This window comes from Engystomops pustulosus, chromosome 8, assembly GCF_040894005.1.
Source record: "Engystomops pustulosus chromosome 8, aEngPut4.maternal, whole genome shotgun sequence".
Taxonomy (NCBI): domain Eukaryota; kingdom Metazoa; phylum Chordata; class Amphibia; order Anura; family Leptodactylidae; genus Engystomops; species Engystomops pustulosus.
In genome coordinates this window covers 22518399-22533197 of record NC_092418.1, presented here as the reverse complement: position 1 = coordinate 22533197, position 14799 = coordinate 22518399, and the positions used below count along the sequence as shown (strand labels likewise).

The 14799-nt window shown below is 42.7% G+C and overlaps 2 protein-coding genes across 2 annotated transcripts; one reads left to right on the top strand and one right to left on the bottom strand.

Annotated features, from left to right (window-relative positions):
• Positions 1-348: 348 nt before the first annotated feature.
• On the bottom strand, positions 349-9701 carry EME2 (essential meiotic structure-specific endonuclease subunit 2). Its single transcript, XM_072120284.1, has 9 exons — positions 9436-9701; positions 7578-8189; positions 5821-5957; positions 5537-5629; positions 3087-3199; positions 2771-2870; positions 1748-1863; positions 818-1007; positions 349-708 (listed from the first exon to the last, which is right to left on the bottom strand). The coding sequence occupies exons 2-9, from the start codon at positions 8104-8106 to the stop codon at positions 487-489; spliced, it is 1500 nt and encodes a 499-aa protein (XP_071976385.1). The 5' UTR covers positions 8107-8189; positions 9436-9701; the 3' UTR covers positions 349-486.
• An 82-nt stretch (positions 9702-9783) lies between these two features.
• On the top strand, positions 9784-14016 carry MRPS34 (mitochondrial ribosomal protein S34). The gene is made up of 4 exons (XM_072120285.1): positions 9784-10035; positions 10440-10643; positions 13294-13336; positions 13434-14016. The coding sequence occupies exons 1-4, from the start codon at positions 9922-9924 to the stop codon at positions 13718-13720; spliced, it is 648 nt and encodes a 215-aa protein (XP_071976386.1). The 5' UTR covers positions 9784-9921; the 3' UTR covers positions 13721-14016.
• The last annotated feature ends 783 nt before the right edge of the window (positions 14017-14799 follow it).

Here is a 14799-nt window from a genome sequence, read left to right as displayed (position 1 = left end):
GATTAATGTAACAGGGGCTGAGCTACACTACCAAGGACAGCCCCTATACAATGTGTGGCACTGTGCATCGTAGAGATAGAAGAGACTGCAGTGTTCATCGTGATGCTGCAGCATCTTTACTTTCCCACATCTGGGACCAAGGGTGTTGTTAATCGGTGGGGGTCTCAATGAAGAGACTCCCACAAGAACAGAGATTACAGCAGATGCCGTGAGACCCCCACCAATCAGCAAGTTGGCCTTCTGTTCTGGATGGGGCCTAACTTGTTGCGTGGAAAAACCCCTTTAACAAAGGGTTGCAAAAACAATGTTAGGCCATAGCAGTATCAAGCACAGGAGCTACAGACAGAGTGATTACATAAGTTATACCTTTAATTTACAACACAGGACCAGATAGATTTCATAGTCATGCACCAATGGAGAGGGATCGCAAACATCTCCAGGTCATAACAGGTTGAGTTCTGTAGGAAATGATTACAGCTCCATGTGCTATGAATTCAGATCCAAGACTAGTTCTGGATTTGTTGCAGTCAGAAGCAGCCAGATCCGCCTGGATAAGTCCGGTCCAATTCGCCTGTCTCTCCCTGCGGCTTGCTCCTCGCCCTTTGCGGCATGGTGATCCGGGTCATAGGTGTCTTCTGTGTTACGCGGCAGCCGCAGGTCAGAGAGGAGAGAAAGTTTCTCCTTCTCAGTATTGCAGGACGCATAAGCCTGCAGAGGGATATAAGCATGGGTGATACAGGACACCAATATATAACTGCTCATATGGTGTGTGTGGCCTCCACCTTAATAATATACCAGTGCATGGTGGGAGTCTAACCTGCATGAGTAGCTGTGGGGAGGGATAGGCCTCCGTTATGGCTGCAGCCATTGCTGGACTGACTCTATTCAACTGCTGAATTTGCCTTCTCCAAACCAAAGGTAAACCCGTGATGGATCCACGAGGGCCCCAACCTCTCCAGCTCCCTACAGAGGTGCAGAAGGAATAGGACTGCGCTTCCCAGTGTTGCCTGCAGAGAGAAATTATGTGATGTACAGTAACCAAACAGAACATCACCTCCTTTAAATGGTTTCTACCACCAGGATGAAGGACTGTATGCAAATGAGCCTGAGGGGCTCCATGCTACATAGGTGTTAAAGGAGGCCCTTAGGCTCATTTGCATACAGTCTTTCATTCTGGTGGTAGATGTCCTTTAAAGAAGGCTTCCAGGTAGTAACAACAGATGACCTATCCTAAGGGCTCACTCGCACTTGAGTAATTTGGTGTTATGGAAGCATACAAATTTGTTTACTCGTCATGGCTTTAATGATTTGTCACTGATGTCTTACTGAACGTTCTTTTCAATGGGCTTTTTAAGTTTTTTTTTTTTTTTTTCACTGATGGAAATATATTTTGAGTCCTGTCCTTTTTTATGTTCACCGACAACATTGGATTAGTGGTAGAAAACTAAAGTGTGAAAAAGCCTATTGAAAAGAATGTTCAGTAAGGCATTAGTGAAAAAATTTCTATGTGTCCATAAAGCATTTCGGACAGTAGTCCTTAGTCATAGGACTAAACGCAGCAACGTGTTATATAAAACTATACAGAAATATAGGTAAGAAACTAAAGTAACTGGATTTTAGAAGATCTCTACAAGTGCTGGACTTTGCTTTTTTTGCCCCCCCCCCCCCCCCCCCCCCCCCCCCCCCAAAAAAAAAAAAATTCTAGTAGATTCACAGCCCACAAAGCATAGATTATCGGAAAACTCACCGAAATGGGCGCTGAGCTACGCTCTTAGTCACGGCACATACATGCTGCCCGAGCTGCTTCCATGTGTCCACATTTAACACCTCCGTGTTGTAATAAAGCTGCAAAAACACAAGGGCCTGGACCCCCCAGAATGGAATGTGCATCATCATACCATTAGTTAGTATTCTAATAAAAGACTTTCATAGAAGGAATTTTGGCGTCTCCACAGTCTAAAATATATTACCTAAGAGATGACCTAGTATGGTGGACAACCCCTTTAAGTGGTAAACTGTTCACACACCGTTGTGGCGCCAACAGGTATAACTCAAATCTGTGCATCAGTGGGTGCCATAAATGGTGGATGCACGGTCCTCCCATGTCCTTAAAGGGGTTGTCCACTCTAAGTACATTCCAGAAAATAATTGATATTGTTTGTGTAATGAAAAGCTATAAAAAAAAATTTTAAAAATCCAATATACCTTCTGTATCAATTACTCACAGTTTTCTACATCTCTGCTTGCTGTCATCACATTGTGTTATCAAAGCTGCATGATTCTAATGAGCCATAAACCTGTGTGAGATCACATGACTATGGACCGCTGTTTATCTAAAGGAAGTAAACATAAAGGTTTCCTATAGAATGACAGCAAGCAGAGATCTAGAAAACACTCAGGAATTGATATGGAAAGTATATTGGAAACTTTTCGTTACACAAACAATATCAATTATTTGCTGTAATGTGCTAAAAGTGGACAACCCCTTTCAGGAAGTTTGATTGGGTTAATTTTTAGGGCCTGGTTGCTTTCGGTCTATGTTGCCCATATTGACCATATTGCCCATATTGACCAATCACACTTCATCTAAAGCAGTATATGAGAAGAAAGCTGTGCTGTCGTTGGTTGCCTTGGACAACATGTGAAGGTTCACCCTTAGATTTATAAAACTAGGTCTTTTTTGTTCTATTTCCATTTCTATCTTCATGTTTCACTTCCTATGGGGTCATTTTATATTTATATAATAATCTACAAAAAGAAAACACCTCACCTCATCCACCTGCCTCCATGTTACCCAGTCGTCTTCTAGGTTACACTTAGCTGTTCCCTCCAGTGAATGTCTCTCCATTTTGTGAGACAATTTTTGGTACCTATGGGTCCAAACAAACATTTTATGAGAGACTTTACACCTGCGTTGTATATTGTTTGATCAAAACCACACATTTGGCATTAAATATGTGAAAACCTAACATAGGCCGAAAGCCTGAGGCTGCAGTACTGAATGTTTATGTCCCATCACCTGGGATGGTTAGACGCACAGGAGAACCAAATGACAGGAACACTTAACATATCACATAACAACTTACCTACGATAGTCACGGAGGCCGAGGACAACCAATACGATCTTCTTATCAGGGTATTTTTTCGCAATTTCGAATGCAGCCCCCAGGGTCTCGATATTGCTGGAGGTTGCTAGTGTCTGCGACGTACACATTGGTCATGTTACCAAGTATCACCAAAATCCTTAAATCAGCTTTCCACAGCCTCAAACACATAGGTGCTTCAATATCATATACCATAAAAAAGCTATACAATACAACACCCCCCTTTAAGGCATCATGGGTAACACAGCATTAGCGCAGCAATGTTTTCCTATGTATTGGTGCTGCTGTACAGCCATGGCTGTGTTTTCTCAACACAGCACCACACATGCCTAAAGGTGATGAGTGGTACTGCAATTCATCCCGTGCTTTTTAAGGGAGCCAAGCTGTAACACCATAAATAACCCACGAACAGGTGTGGCGCTGTTTTGGGAAAAAGTGTTGTGTTTCACAATTTCTTTTACAATGCCTTTCAACAGGTAGTTTTGTGTAAAACAATTTAAATAGTCAAATATGTGAAATTTGCTAAATTTATTTGAACTTTTAATGAGAATGCGGGAGATTTATCAAGCTGCCTAAGAGTAAGAATGGGCTTAGTTGCTCATGCCAACCAATTACAGCTCCCCTTTAAAAAAAAATTCATGAGCACTGGTAAAATGAAAGCTGAGCTGTAATTGGTTGCCATGAGATACAACGCACATTCCTACTCTTAGGCTACATTCAGATGACCGTATGGGGGACATACACTCACCGGCCACTTTATTATGTACACCATGCTAGTAACGGGTTGGACCTCCTTTTGCCTTCAGAACTGCCTCAATTCTTTGTGGCATAGATTCAACAAGGTGCTGGAAGCTCCTCAGAGATTTTGGTCCATATTGACATGATGGCATCACACAGTTGCCGTAGATTTGTCGGCTGCACATCCATGATGCGAATCTCCCGTTCCACCACATCCCAAAGATGCTCTATTGGATTGAGATCTGGTGACTGTGGAGGCCATTTGTGTCCAGTGACCTCATTGTCATGTTCAAGAAACCAGTCTGAGATGATTCCAGCTTTATGACATGGCGCATTATCCTGCTGAAAGTAGCCATCAGATGTTACAGGGTACATTGTGCTCATAAAGGGATGGACATGGTCAGCAACAATACTCAGGTAGGCTGTGGCATTGCAACGATGCTCAATTGGTACCAAGGGGCCCAAAGACACACCATGACACCACCACCACCAGCCTGAACCGTTGATACAAGGCAGGATGGATCCATGCTTTCATGTTGTTGACGGCAAATTCTGACCCTACCATCCGAATGTCGCAGCAGAAATCGAGACTCATCAGACCAGGCAACGTTTTTCCAATCTTCTACTGTCCAATTTCGATGAGCTTGTGCAAATTGTAGCCTCAGTTTCCTGTTCTTAGCTGAAAGGAGTGGCACCCGGTGTGGTCTTCTGCTGCTGTAGCCCATCTGCCTCAAAGTTCGACGTACTGTGCGTTCAGAGATGCTCTTCTGCCTACCTTGGTTGTAACGGGTGGCGATTTGAGTCACTGTTGCCTTTCTATTAGCTCGAACCAGTCTGCCCATTCTCCTCTGACCTCTGGCATCAACAAGGCATTTCCGCCCACAGAATGGATGTTTTTTCTTTTTCGGACCATTCTCTGTAAACCCTAGAGATGGTTGTGCGTGAAAATCCCAGTAGATCAGCAGTTTCTGAAACACTCAGACCAGCCCTTCTGGCACCAACAACCATGCCACGTTCAAAGGCCTCAAATCACCGTTCTTCCCCATACTGATGCTCGGTTTGAACTGCAGGAGATTGTCTTGACCATGTTTACATGCCTAAATGCACTGAGTTGCCGCCATGTGATTGGCTGATTAGAAATTAAGTGTTAACGAGCAGTTGGACAGGTGTACCTAATAAAGTGGCCGGTGAGTGTATATACGGCCGATGTATATACGTCCCCCATAGACGGCAATGGGCGAATGGCGCCATATGGAAGCGGTAAGGTGCCGTGCACCATACATCGCTATGGATAGGGGTACCCTTCTCCTCTCCCGGGCACCGACGTGTGCCTGCCATGCTACGGTACGGTGGGCACACGTTCATGTGCATATAGCCTTAGACAGCTTGATAAATCTCCCCCAATATCTCCATTTGCTGTCAGTTATTGAGAACATTTTAACAATCCATATAGACAGCACAACTACGGTAGTATTCAGTTTAGAAATATCCTCTGTGAGCTAAACAACCTGCGCTTCATGCTGATACATGTTAACTGCACTGAAACACTTTAGCGGATTCTCAGCTTTAAGTAGCACTGTAAGGATTTTCAGCCACATGATATAAACCACAATTAGACAGCAAACAGAGATCTTTAAGACCCTGAAGAATGAATGAATCCTCTTTACAGCTTTGTATCTCATCCCAGTGTTTACCTGAACGCAGCAGCGAACGCTCATGAGAAAATCTTTAGGCTCCACCAGGATCAGCATTTCTTCTTCTTCTCCTCTGCAAAGTTCCAGACCCTCCTGCAAAAAACAAGATGGTTTCAGCAGATACTATACACCAATCAGAGTGATCACACAAAACTGATGTGCAGCAGCGAAACATAGCAAAAATTAAAGGGACCAAATAAAGTAAGATTTGTTATCTGATTGGTAGCTGCTCCGATTGTACAGATTTGATCAAAACTGGTTAAAAGTTATAATGCTCCTCTTACGACACATGTCCAGTCTCCTGGCATCTCTCTTTTCCAAGTGATGCTGTTGGGAACAGAGTGCGGCTCTATGGAGTAATTGTAATCCGCCATTCTCAATGCCTCCAGCAGATCTTCACAACCGGCGTCTTGGAGGAGACCTGTAGGACATGTATAAGGACATGTATAGTAGGGATGGGGAGATTTTTCATATTAATAGTTTTCATCCTCACTGCGCTAAACACCAGTTCCTAGTCAATGACTTCCTGGTAACTGTAACCCATGCTCTTACACTGGACAAGCTAAATAAGAGCTGCAGTGTAAAGCATGGTGGAGGGACAATCACCTGTATTTGGTTAGGAAGTGGTACATTATAGATTTAAAGCAAAACTCCAACGTTATGATGATTTGTGATTCCCCTTTAAAGGAAATCTACCATTTGTTTTTATGCATTGTGAATCAAACATACCTTGAGAATGTTGTAGCTACACGGATGCAAAAACATATCTTGTTTAATCACTGAACCAAGTGGTTTTGCTCAAAAAACAATTATAAAATTCAAGACGTTGGGAAAGCTGGCTCCCATTCATAAAACAGCGGCCTGAACTGTCCAGGTAAGACTAATCAACCTGAGCTGAATGACTCATAGACAGCAGCTGGGGGATGGTGCAGCGATTGATAACTTCTGCCTGTCAGGAACAACACAGTAAATACAGCATTCTCTGAAGCAGTGCATCATTAGTGAAAGAGGAGAAGTGCTGAGTAGCCACAGGAGCGACAGAGCCTTATTATTGTAATTTTATAATTGTTTTTTCAGCAAAACCACTCAGTTCAGGGATTAAACAAGATATGTTTCTGCATCAGTGTAGCTACAGCAATGTATGTTTGGTTCACAATGCATAAAAGCAAATTGTAGATTTCCTCTAATACAAACAAAACGATGCCCATATTGTGCTGCTTGCCCTTTTATTTCCTGAGTTATGGCATTTCTGTTCTAAACTTCTTCCGCTTCCGCTTGCTGGCCGCTTACTGTATCTGCTCCTCATATGGAGTCAAAATGAGGTTTCCCTCACTTCCCATGCCTTGTGTTCTCTCATTTAGTAATTTAACAGCAAAGCCAGTGAGATTCCTACAAGTAAACCGACTGAACACTGCATAGTGTACAAAGCGGATGTATATAGAGCCTAGTCTGCCAGCTTTCTTGAGGAAGCATGCAGCATGTATTAAGTAGTAGAAACCAGCAGTTAAAGAGTATAGTCTGTGCTGTGTGAGCACTAAGAGTTAATAGCTTATCTGCACCATGCACAAAGTGCCAAAAGTAGAAGGTGGATAGGGGAGGGGTGCAGATGCTATGGATGCAGATAGAGACAGAGAAAAGTTCTGTAAAATCACAGACTGAGATGGAGGGTCTGATAGGGAATGTGTGCATCATTCTGCGACCGCAGAGAAACACACTCAGCTCTGCTACTCGTCTGAGCTACACACAGAGAGCACTATCTTATGATGTTCCCCCACCTTGCTCCTCTGTGAGTAGGGAGCAGTAGCCCTTCCTTTCTTTCAGAAATCAGCACAGCCAGGAGACACAGTCAGCTAGGATAGAGGGAAGATAAAATAAACTGCTGCACATAGGTAATCAAGATAATAGGCAAAATTGTTCTACAAATCTTATGGTAGGAAAATAGATATGAAACCATAAACCTGCGGCGCAGAGAACCAAAGTGAAGCAGTCTCTATGGGAAACATCTCCAGTTCACCTCGTTCATATACCATTCATGTCCTACCTGCATCAAGCTGGACGGTCATGTACTTCCCACACTGATCTGGTCTCAGGAGCTTCAGCGCCTGCGCAGACTCTTTTCTCTTCTCCTTTTCCTCCTTCTCCTGATTGCGGATCCTCTCTCTCTCCAGCCTCTTGGCCTCTTTTTCCTTCTTCTGTTCTTCTGCTCGTATCCTATCAGCCTCCAGTTCCTCTGGGTTTTTTTTCCTCCTCGCTCGTTTATTTGGACTGGGAGTTTTGGACCCAGGTAGTGGCACAGGTAAAGTAGCAGTTTGGACCGTACAAGAACCATCAGCTTCAGATTTTACATGAAGATCCTCCAGTCCATCTTGAGTCGTCTTTGATGCTTTGGGTTCCTCTTGGAGACTTTCTTGATCACTTTTAAGCAACTCTGTAACCTTAGTATCATCACTAGTCTCCACATTAGTAGGATCTTCTTCAGTCTCAGAGTCCGAAATCTCCCAGGTTTTGGCCCTTTTCATTAGTTTCCTTGGGGACCTAGAAAAAGATCCTTTGCCCTGTTTGGTCTCCATCACAAATCTTGATTATGATCAATAAGATTGACTTTTCTCAACTGTATCCTTCATTTTGTAATAACTGGTAGAGGTCTAGAAAACTAACAAGAAACGTAAGATAGAATAGAAAACTATTAGTATTAGGTAGAACTTAGTATAATCTGTGCAAATCCTAAAACCAATAACAAATACAATATACATTATCTCATGTTATAGAGATAACCGGTGGGATCACCATCAGGTAACCCTTCTTAATTGGGGAGGCCCTTGTATTTACAAGCCCACTAATCTCTTAGCAGTGATGGATTAAGACTTTCATGGAGCCTGGGCTGAAGGAATATTATAGCGCTTCCTACATCTACATCTGATACTACAATCAGCTTCTTGGAGAATGGAGGATGTGTCCTTTCTGCTTTCTATCAGCAGTTTCAAGACCTTTGGAGGACCTTCAAAAGTCCTGAAATGCTTCTTGTGTACATGTGTATTAAGAGCAGGAACAGATGAAGGAGGATTTCATGGGTGAAGGTCCTTCTGAGTATACAATCTGGTGGTTGGTTTAGGTGTCCATGGGGACCCTAGCAGACGTGGTCCCTGGGCTACTGCCCAAACCACCTGCATTATAATCCACTAATGTCTTCTAGGGTGCCATTAATAATTCACCTTACCACAACTATATTCCTTGGGGCCTTGCAATAAAGAAAGAAGCTGAACAAGATAATGACAACTACTATTTAGTGCCTGCATATAGTGTAGCAACATCATAGACTATTGTACAGTTGGTTTAATGGGGGATACCATAAACTACAAAAAGGGATAACAATCTGATTAGTGGGACAACCACTGATCAGGAGAATTGGGGTTCAATTGATGAAGCAACATGTATAGCATGTGTCCTTACACTCCATGCAATACTATGGGAGCATAGGAAATTGTTGAGCACATCACTCTGGAATCGCCAGCACTACCACAAACAGTAAAAGGAAGTTTTGGAGATACCCGAGCGCTGTGCTTGGTACCTTCAGAATCCCTGTAGTAATGAATTGAACAGCAGGATACATTCTTTACCGGTCACTCCATTAGAGAAAACAGGACCCCCATTCTCGTGATTGGTCCCAGCATCTGGGACTCCACTGCTCATCTAGTTATCCCTTTACCTGTGGATAGGGCATAACAATCAAATTGGGTACAACCTCCTCCAAAGACCTGTAAGAACCAACAACCCATAAACTATGGAAACAAAGCGTACTGTTTTCCAAATCTTGGACGACCCTATAGTACAATTTAAACACAATATAAGTTACAACATAACATCTCCTGCAACCAACCATTAAATATCTATCAATCTACCTAGAAGAGGTGTAGATCGCTTCCCTTTAATCCACAAATCTGCATTGCTTCATGAAAATGGCTCCTGCACCACGACATCTTCATCCCCTCTCCTCCAGCACAACTTTCTTTCTACTACATCACATGATCCGCCTGAACACGTCACATGGACCTGTTGTCAGCCGCTCAGCGTCCATGTTTATTTCGGGCAGGGTTGTTATATTCATTTCATTTTATAGCATAATTCAATCCATTAATTGTGTTTTTCTGTCAAATTTACAACTGATAATAACCCGGCTCAATTTGCTTTGTATATAGAATATCAGAAAATGTTTTGCTATAAATAAAGTTAGTTGAGGGGGAAAAAAACTCCGTGCAGCTAGTAAAGATTCGCGTCACGTGACACAGTTGACAGCGCTCGCAGACGTCATCAGGCCGCGACGGTGTCGGAGACTGTTTTTCGGGGTCACTTTCACGTGTTTTGCGATCGGGTAGCAATTAAGGATCATGGCGAGGAAGAAGAAGTTGGGGCTCATTGCGGAGATGGCCCGAAAGATCCGGGCGTACAGAGAGCATAAGAACCGGCCCAGGGACTCCCAGCGCTTTGCCTTGGACTACGAGGTCACTATATATGAATGAAGCGATTTGTGTGCAATTTGTGTTCATTGATTTCTATGTGCACTGAAAATATAGAGGCAATTTTCAGCACTTGTTTCCCAATATCATTTATTATAGAAGTATTTTTTTACTTGAATTTTAATCTTGTATCCCCTTAGAAAGTGGCTTGCATATAGTCTCAATAATGGGTAGATTGTGACCTTGCTGCTTGGAGTTAAACAAAATAAAAAAAAAAGGTTTGAATCATATTTTATTATGACACACTTTACAGAGGTCTAGAGAACGTGGGTAAAATCCGAGACAGTTCCTGGGTATAACATCTCTATGAACCTGTTTATTAACATCTGTGATTGTCTTCTTATTGGCTACAGTGTCCGACAATGAAATCCCTTCTTTTGTTTTAACAGACCATGACTCGGCCCTTCACAGGCAAACGTTTGCCAGTTCTTGCCTGGGAGGATGTAAAGCACGAGAAGAGACTGTTCACTCTGCTCTCTGGATTAAAAGCGTTTGGAATCGGACGAGTGGTGACAAGGAAATCCTGGCTGGAGGAGTATCAGGAGCCCTGTTACTGGACTATAACAAAGGTCAAAGTGGACTACACAGCTGAGGTGAGAACTGTGATTTTTAAGTGTGCAGACAGCTTGTTATAGAGCAGGAGGAGCTGAGCAGATTGTACATAGTGTCCTATCTGCAGGCAGCATGTTATAGAGCAGAAGGAGCTGTGCACATTGTACATAGTGTCCTATCTGGAGGCAGCATGTTATAGGGCAGGAGGGGCTGTGCAGATTGATGTATAGTTTTGGAAAGTTCGGACAATTAGAAGACAATTGAATACTTGCATCAAGCGGGCACATTTTGAAGCAATTTTCCTACTTAAACTAAACAAAGCACCTGGCATTACTTATTTATAAGATAAGGGCATTGTGTTCAGACATGTAGAAGTAACTGATCTACTTCTAGAAAGAGTCTTTTTAATTATTCATACTAGAGAAGGTCATCAGTCTGTATCTTAAGACAAGATAGTTCAAAGAGGACCTGTCATGGAAATTTTGGACATTAAACCACCCACAGGTTCTTATGGATTAGTGGTTTAGTGTCCCAGATCAGCCATTATTAACCCCTTAACGTAGAGCTACGGCGCAGAGGTATAAGGGATGTATGAAGAGGGCTCACGGGCTGAGTCCTCTTCATACAGAGGTGGGGGTTGTTGCATATTGCAGCAAACCCCCACCGCTAATAACCGCGGCCATCTTTATTACGATCGCCGCGCCCCCGAACGTCATCGGGGGCGGCGATCGGTTGCCATGGTAGCCTCGGGTCTTCGTTTGGCATCTGCAGATTCGTTACAATGAGCCAGTGACTCATTGTAATGAATGTGCTGCAAAAATGCCATATATTGCAATACAGAAGTATTGCAGTATATGGTAGGAGCGATCTGACTATCTAGGGTTAATGTACCCTAGATGGTCTAAAAAATAGTGAAAAAAAAAAAAATGTTTAATAAAATATTAAAAATTCAAATCACCCCCCTTTCCCTAGAACGGATATAAAACATAATAAACAGTAAAAATCACAAACATATTACCATATATACTCGTGTATAAGCCGAGTACACGAGTTAATAAAAAAAAAAATACACGAGTTAATTAAAAAAAAAATTAATACTCACCCTCCGGCTCCCGGTCCTCTGCGGCGGCTTCTCTCTTCACGTGCCGGCAGTTGCGTCTATGCAACTTGCCGGCGAGCGCACAATATGATGCAGCGGTGTCGCCGCTGATGACGTCATCAGCGGCGACACCGCCGCATCGCACTGTGCGCCCGCCGGCAAGTCGCATGGACGCGACTGCCGGCACGTGAAGATAGAAGAGAGGAGCCGCCGCTAAGCATCAAAGGCGAGTATCGTCAGAGGGTGAGTATTAAGTTTATTTTTTTTTATTATTCGCTAGGCATACTGGGGGCAGGCTGTATACTACAGGGGCTGGCTGGTTGTATACTACACCCTCGGCTTATACTCGAGTCAATAGGTTTTCCCATTTTTTTTGTGGTAAAATTAGGGGTCTCGGCTTATACTCGAGTATATACAGTAGGTATCGCCGCGTCCCAAAATGCCCGATCTATGAAAATTTTACATCTCATAAAAAATGATCAAAATGTCGCACAGACCTAAAATGGTAGCAATGAATACTTCGCCTCATTTCGCAAAAAATGACCCCTCACACATCTCCGTGCACCAAAGTATGAAAAAGTTATTAGCGTCAGAAGATGGCAAAAATGTTATTTCTTTTTGGTACACATTCGTTTAATTTTTGAAAATGTATTAAAACACAATAAAACCTATATAAATTTGGTATCACCGCGATCGTACCGAACCAAACAATAAAGTAGGCGTGTTATTTGGAGCGAAGAGTGAAAGTCGTAAAAACTGAGCCCACAAGAACGTGACGCACGTGCGGTTTTTTAAAAATTTTTCCACATTTGGAATTTTTTTTTCAGCTTCGCAGTACACGGCATGTTAAAATAAATAACATTACTGGAAAGTAAAATTTGTTACGCACAAAATAAGCCCTCACACAGGTCTGTACACGTAAAAATGAAAAAGTTATGGATTTTTGAAGTTGGAGAGCGAGAAATGAGCCAAAAAATCCTGCGTCCTTAAGGGGTTAAGTCCCTCCATGGCTGCTATCAAAATTAACAAACTTTATTCTTGCCTTGGTCTGGTGTTACGTTTACATGCGCAGTTAAGCCGACATGTTACGCCGCGGCTTCACTGCGCTTACGCCGTAGTTGCGACGCATGTGCAGAGAAGCCAGGTGTAGCCCGTCCAGCTTCATTGAAGAACTGCAACGGGGTGGGGAGCAAAGGAAATGAGTCTGATGCGCCTCATCTCTAGGTAAGTATAAAGCCTTTCCCCCCCCCATTGCGGGCACAGAGGAACTTGGTAAAAACTGATTTGGGACAGCACTCCATAAGCCTGTGGGTGGTTTACTGTTCCGAATCACTATGAAAGGTCCTCTTTAATAGTAGGGATGGAATGAATCTTGCAGAACATATCAACTGAAAGGGCTCTGCAGAAGGGGCAGATTTTCAATTATAGAAGTGCAGATTTTAAATGTGTACTTTTCCCTTTTTTTTCAATTCGACTTTCAAGGTCAGTAATTGACCTTATGAAATCCACATGGTTTGCTGCTGTTTTGTGTTATAAAAAAAAAAAAAATACAAAAAAAATTTGTTAATTTTTTTTTAAACTTTTTATTTCAGAATATGGACCATGGTCAGGCTTGGGGTTATTTAACATTTAGAGGTAAGTCCCTACTTCTCCTAATCAGTTCTATATGATGTACCACTATAGTTTTCTGATTCTCCCTGGTACTAACGTTGCCCTTCTCCTTCTCTGCCAGGGAAACAAGAGTCTGAGGAGACAGAGATCAACAAAGTCATGTATCACGACTGGCGCATAGTACCACGACATGAGGAGGAAAACTTTAAGACATTCACTCCTTTGCCAGAGCCGGAACCCCTGCCCTGTGTGCCATACCCACCTCTCCTAAGGGCTATGATGTTGGCGCAGATGCAGAAGGAAGGGAAACCAATCAGTGAACCTCTGCTGGATCTTCAGAGGAAACGCATCTTCTCAAGAGTGAAGTTTGAAGAGGAGAGACAGGCCAAGCTGGGGACACCCGTATGATAAGGACTTGGTCGTCTTCAGATTCTACCTCTTATGGAACATTCATGGTGACATGGACTTGCCACTGTGTTGTGGTTCACATCAGAAGTAAAAATCCATTGACTGTAACACATCTATAGAGCTCAGTAACTGTGTAAAGTTGAGTTGTATCCATCACGGTTTCCTGGGTCAGATGTGCACTGGTTGGGTCTGTGTCCTGCTTTTTAGTAGGCACTGCTGTCAAAAGGTACAGCCCCCTTTGGTGGATGCTCAGTACCGGTATCACTGGGCTGAAATAAACTCCATTATAACAGTGAGGGGCTGTGACTAATTAATTACTCTGGTTAAATACATTCAGGGCATTAAAAGGGTCTTTCTATGGTATTTTGTCACTTCATGAATCAATTTTTAAAAAAAAGTTGCTTCTGGTGATGTGCATTTAAATTTGCAATAATCTTACACAGTAGAAAATAATTCTTTCCAACCCTAACTAAATTGTTAGCCGTGTATGATGCCAGAAGCAGAATTGTGAATGCAGCTCTTGGTTATAGTATTGTTTATCCACTTTAGAAGATGGTCACAGTTTACACAAGGAAGTTTTATATTTAACTTCTGGATATTAAAGGATAAGTAATGTATGTACACAGTGACTGCACCAGCAGCAGAATAGCGAGGGCAGCTCTAGGGTATAATACTGGATGTAACTCAGGATCAGTACAGGATAAGTAATGTCATGTATGTACACAGTGACTGCACCAGCACAATAATAATAATAATTCCCTTATAAAGCGCACACAGATTACAAAGCGCTGCACAGAGTTTGCCAAATTGGTCCCTGTCTCCATGGGGCTCACAATCTAATCAACCTACCAGTATGTTTTGAAGTGTGGGAGGAAACCAGAGGACCAGGAGGAAACCCATGCAAACACGGAGAGAACATACGAACTCTTTGCACCTAGGACTGCCCTAGAAAAGGATCCTTCCCATAGCATATATATTTAGGGATAGTGATATATAATACTTTGAATAAACACTACTTTACATAATGTCAGGTCTCCTCCATGTACGGTATGTAATAGATTATCCGGTTCAAGTTGTAT

Bases quoted from the DNA above. Each gene is read 5' to 3' on its own strand.
- EME2 (XM_072120284.1), bottom strand. From the start codon at position 8,106: ATGGAGACCAAACAGGGCAAAGGATCTTTTTCTAGGTCCCCAAGGAAA. The intron at 3,200-5,536 runs GTAAACACTGGG...TGTACGTCGCAG, and splicing joins GCGTTCGCTGCTGCGTTCAG to ACACTAGCAACCTCCAGCAA. The intron at 2,871-3,086 runs GTAAGTTGTTAT...TTGGACCCATAG, and splicing joins GGCCTCCGTGACTATCGTAG to GTACCAAAAATTGTCTCACA.
- MRPS34 (XM_072120285.1), top strand. From the start codon at position 9,922: ATGGCGAGGAAGAAGAAGTTGGGGCTCATTGCGGAGATGGCCCGAAAG. The intron at 10,036-10,439 runs GTCACTATATAT...TTGTTTTAACAG, and splicing joins GCTTTGCCTTGGACTACGAG to ACCATGACTCGGCCCTTCAC. The intron at 10,644-13,293 runs GTGAGAACTGTG...TTTTTATTTCAG, and splicing joins AAGTGGACTACACAGCTGAG to AATATGGACCATGGTCAGGC.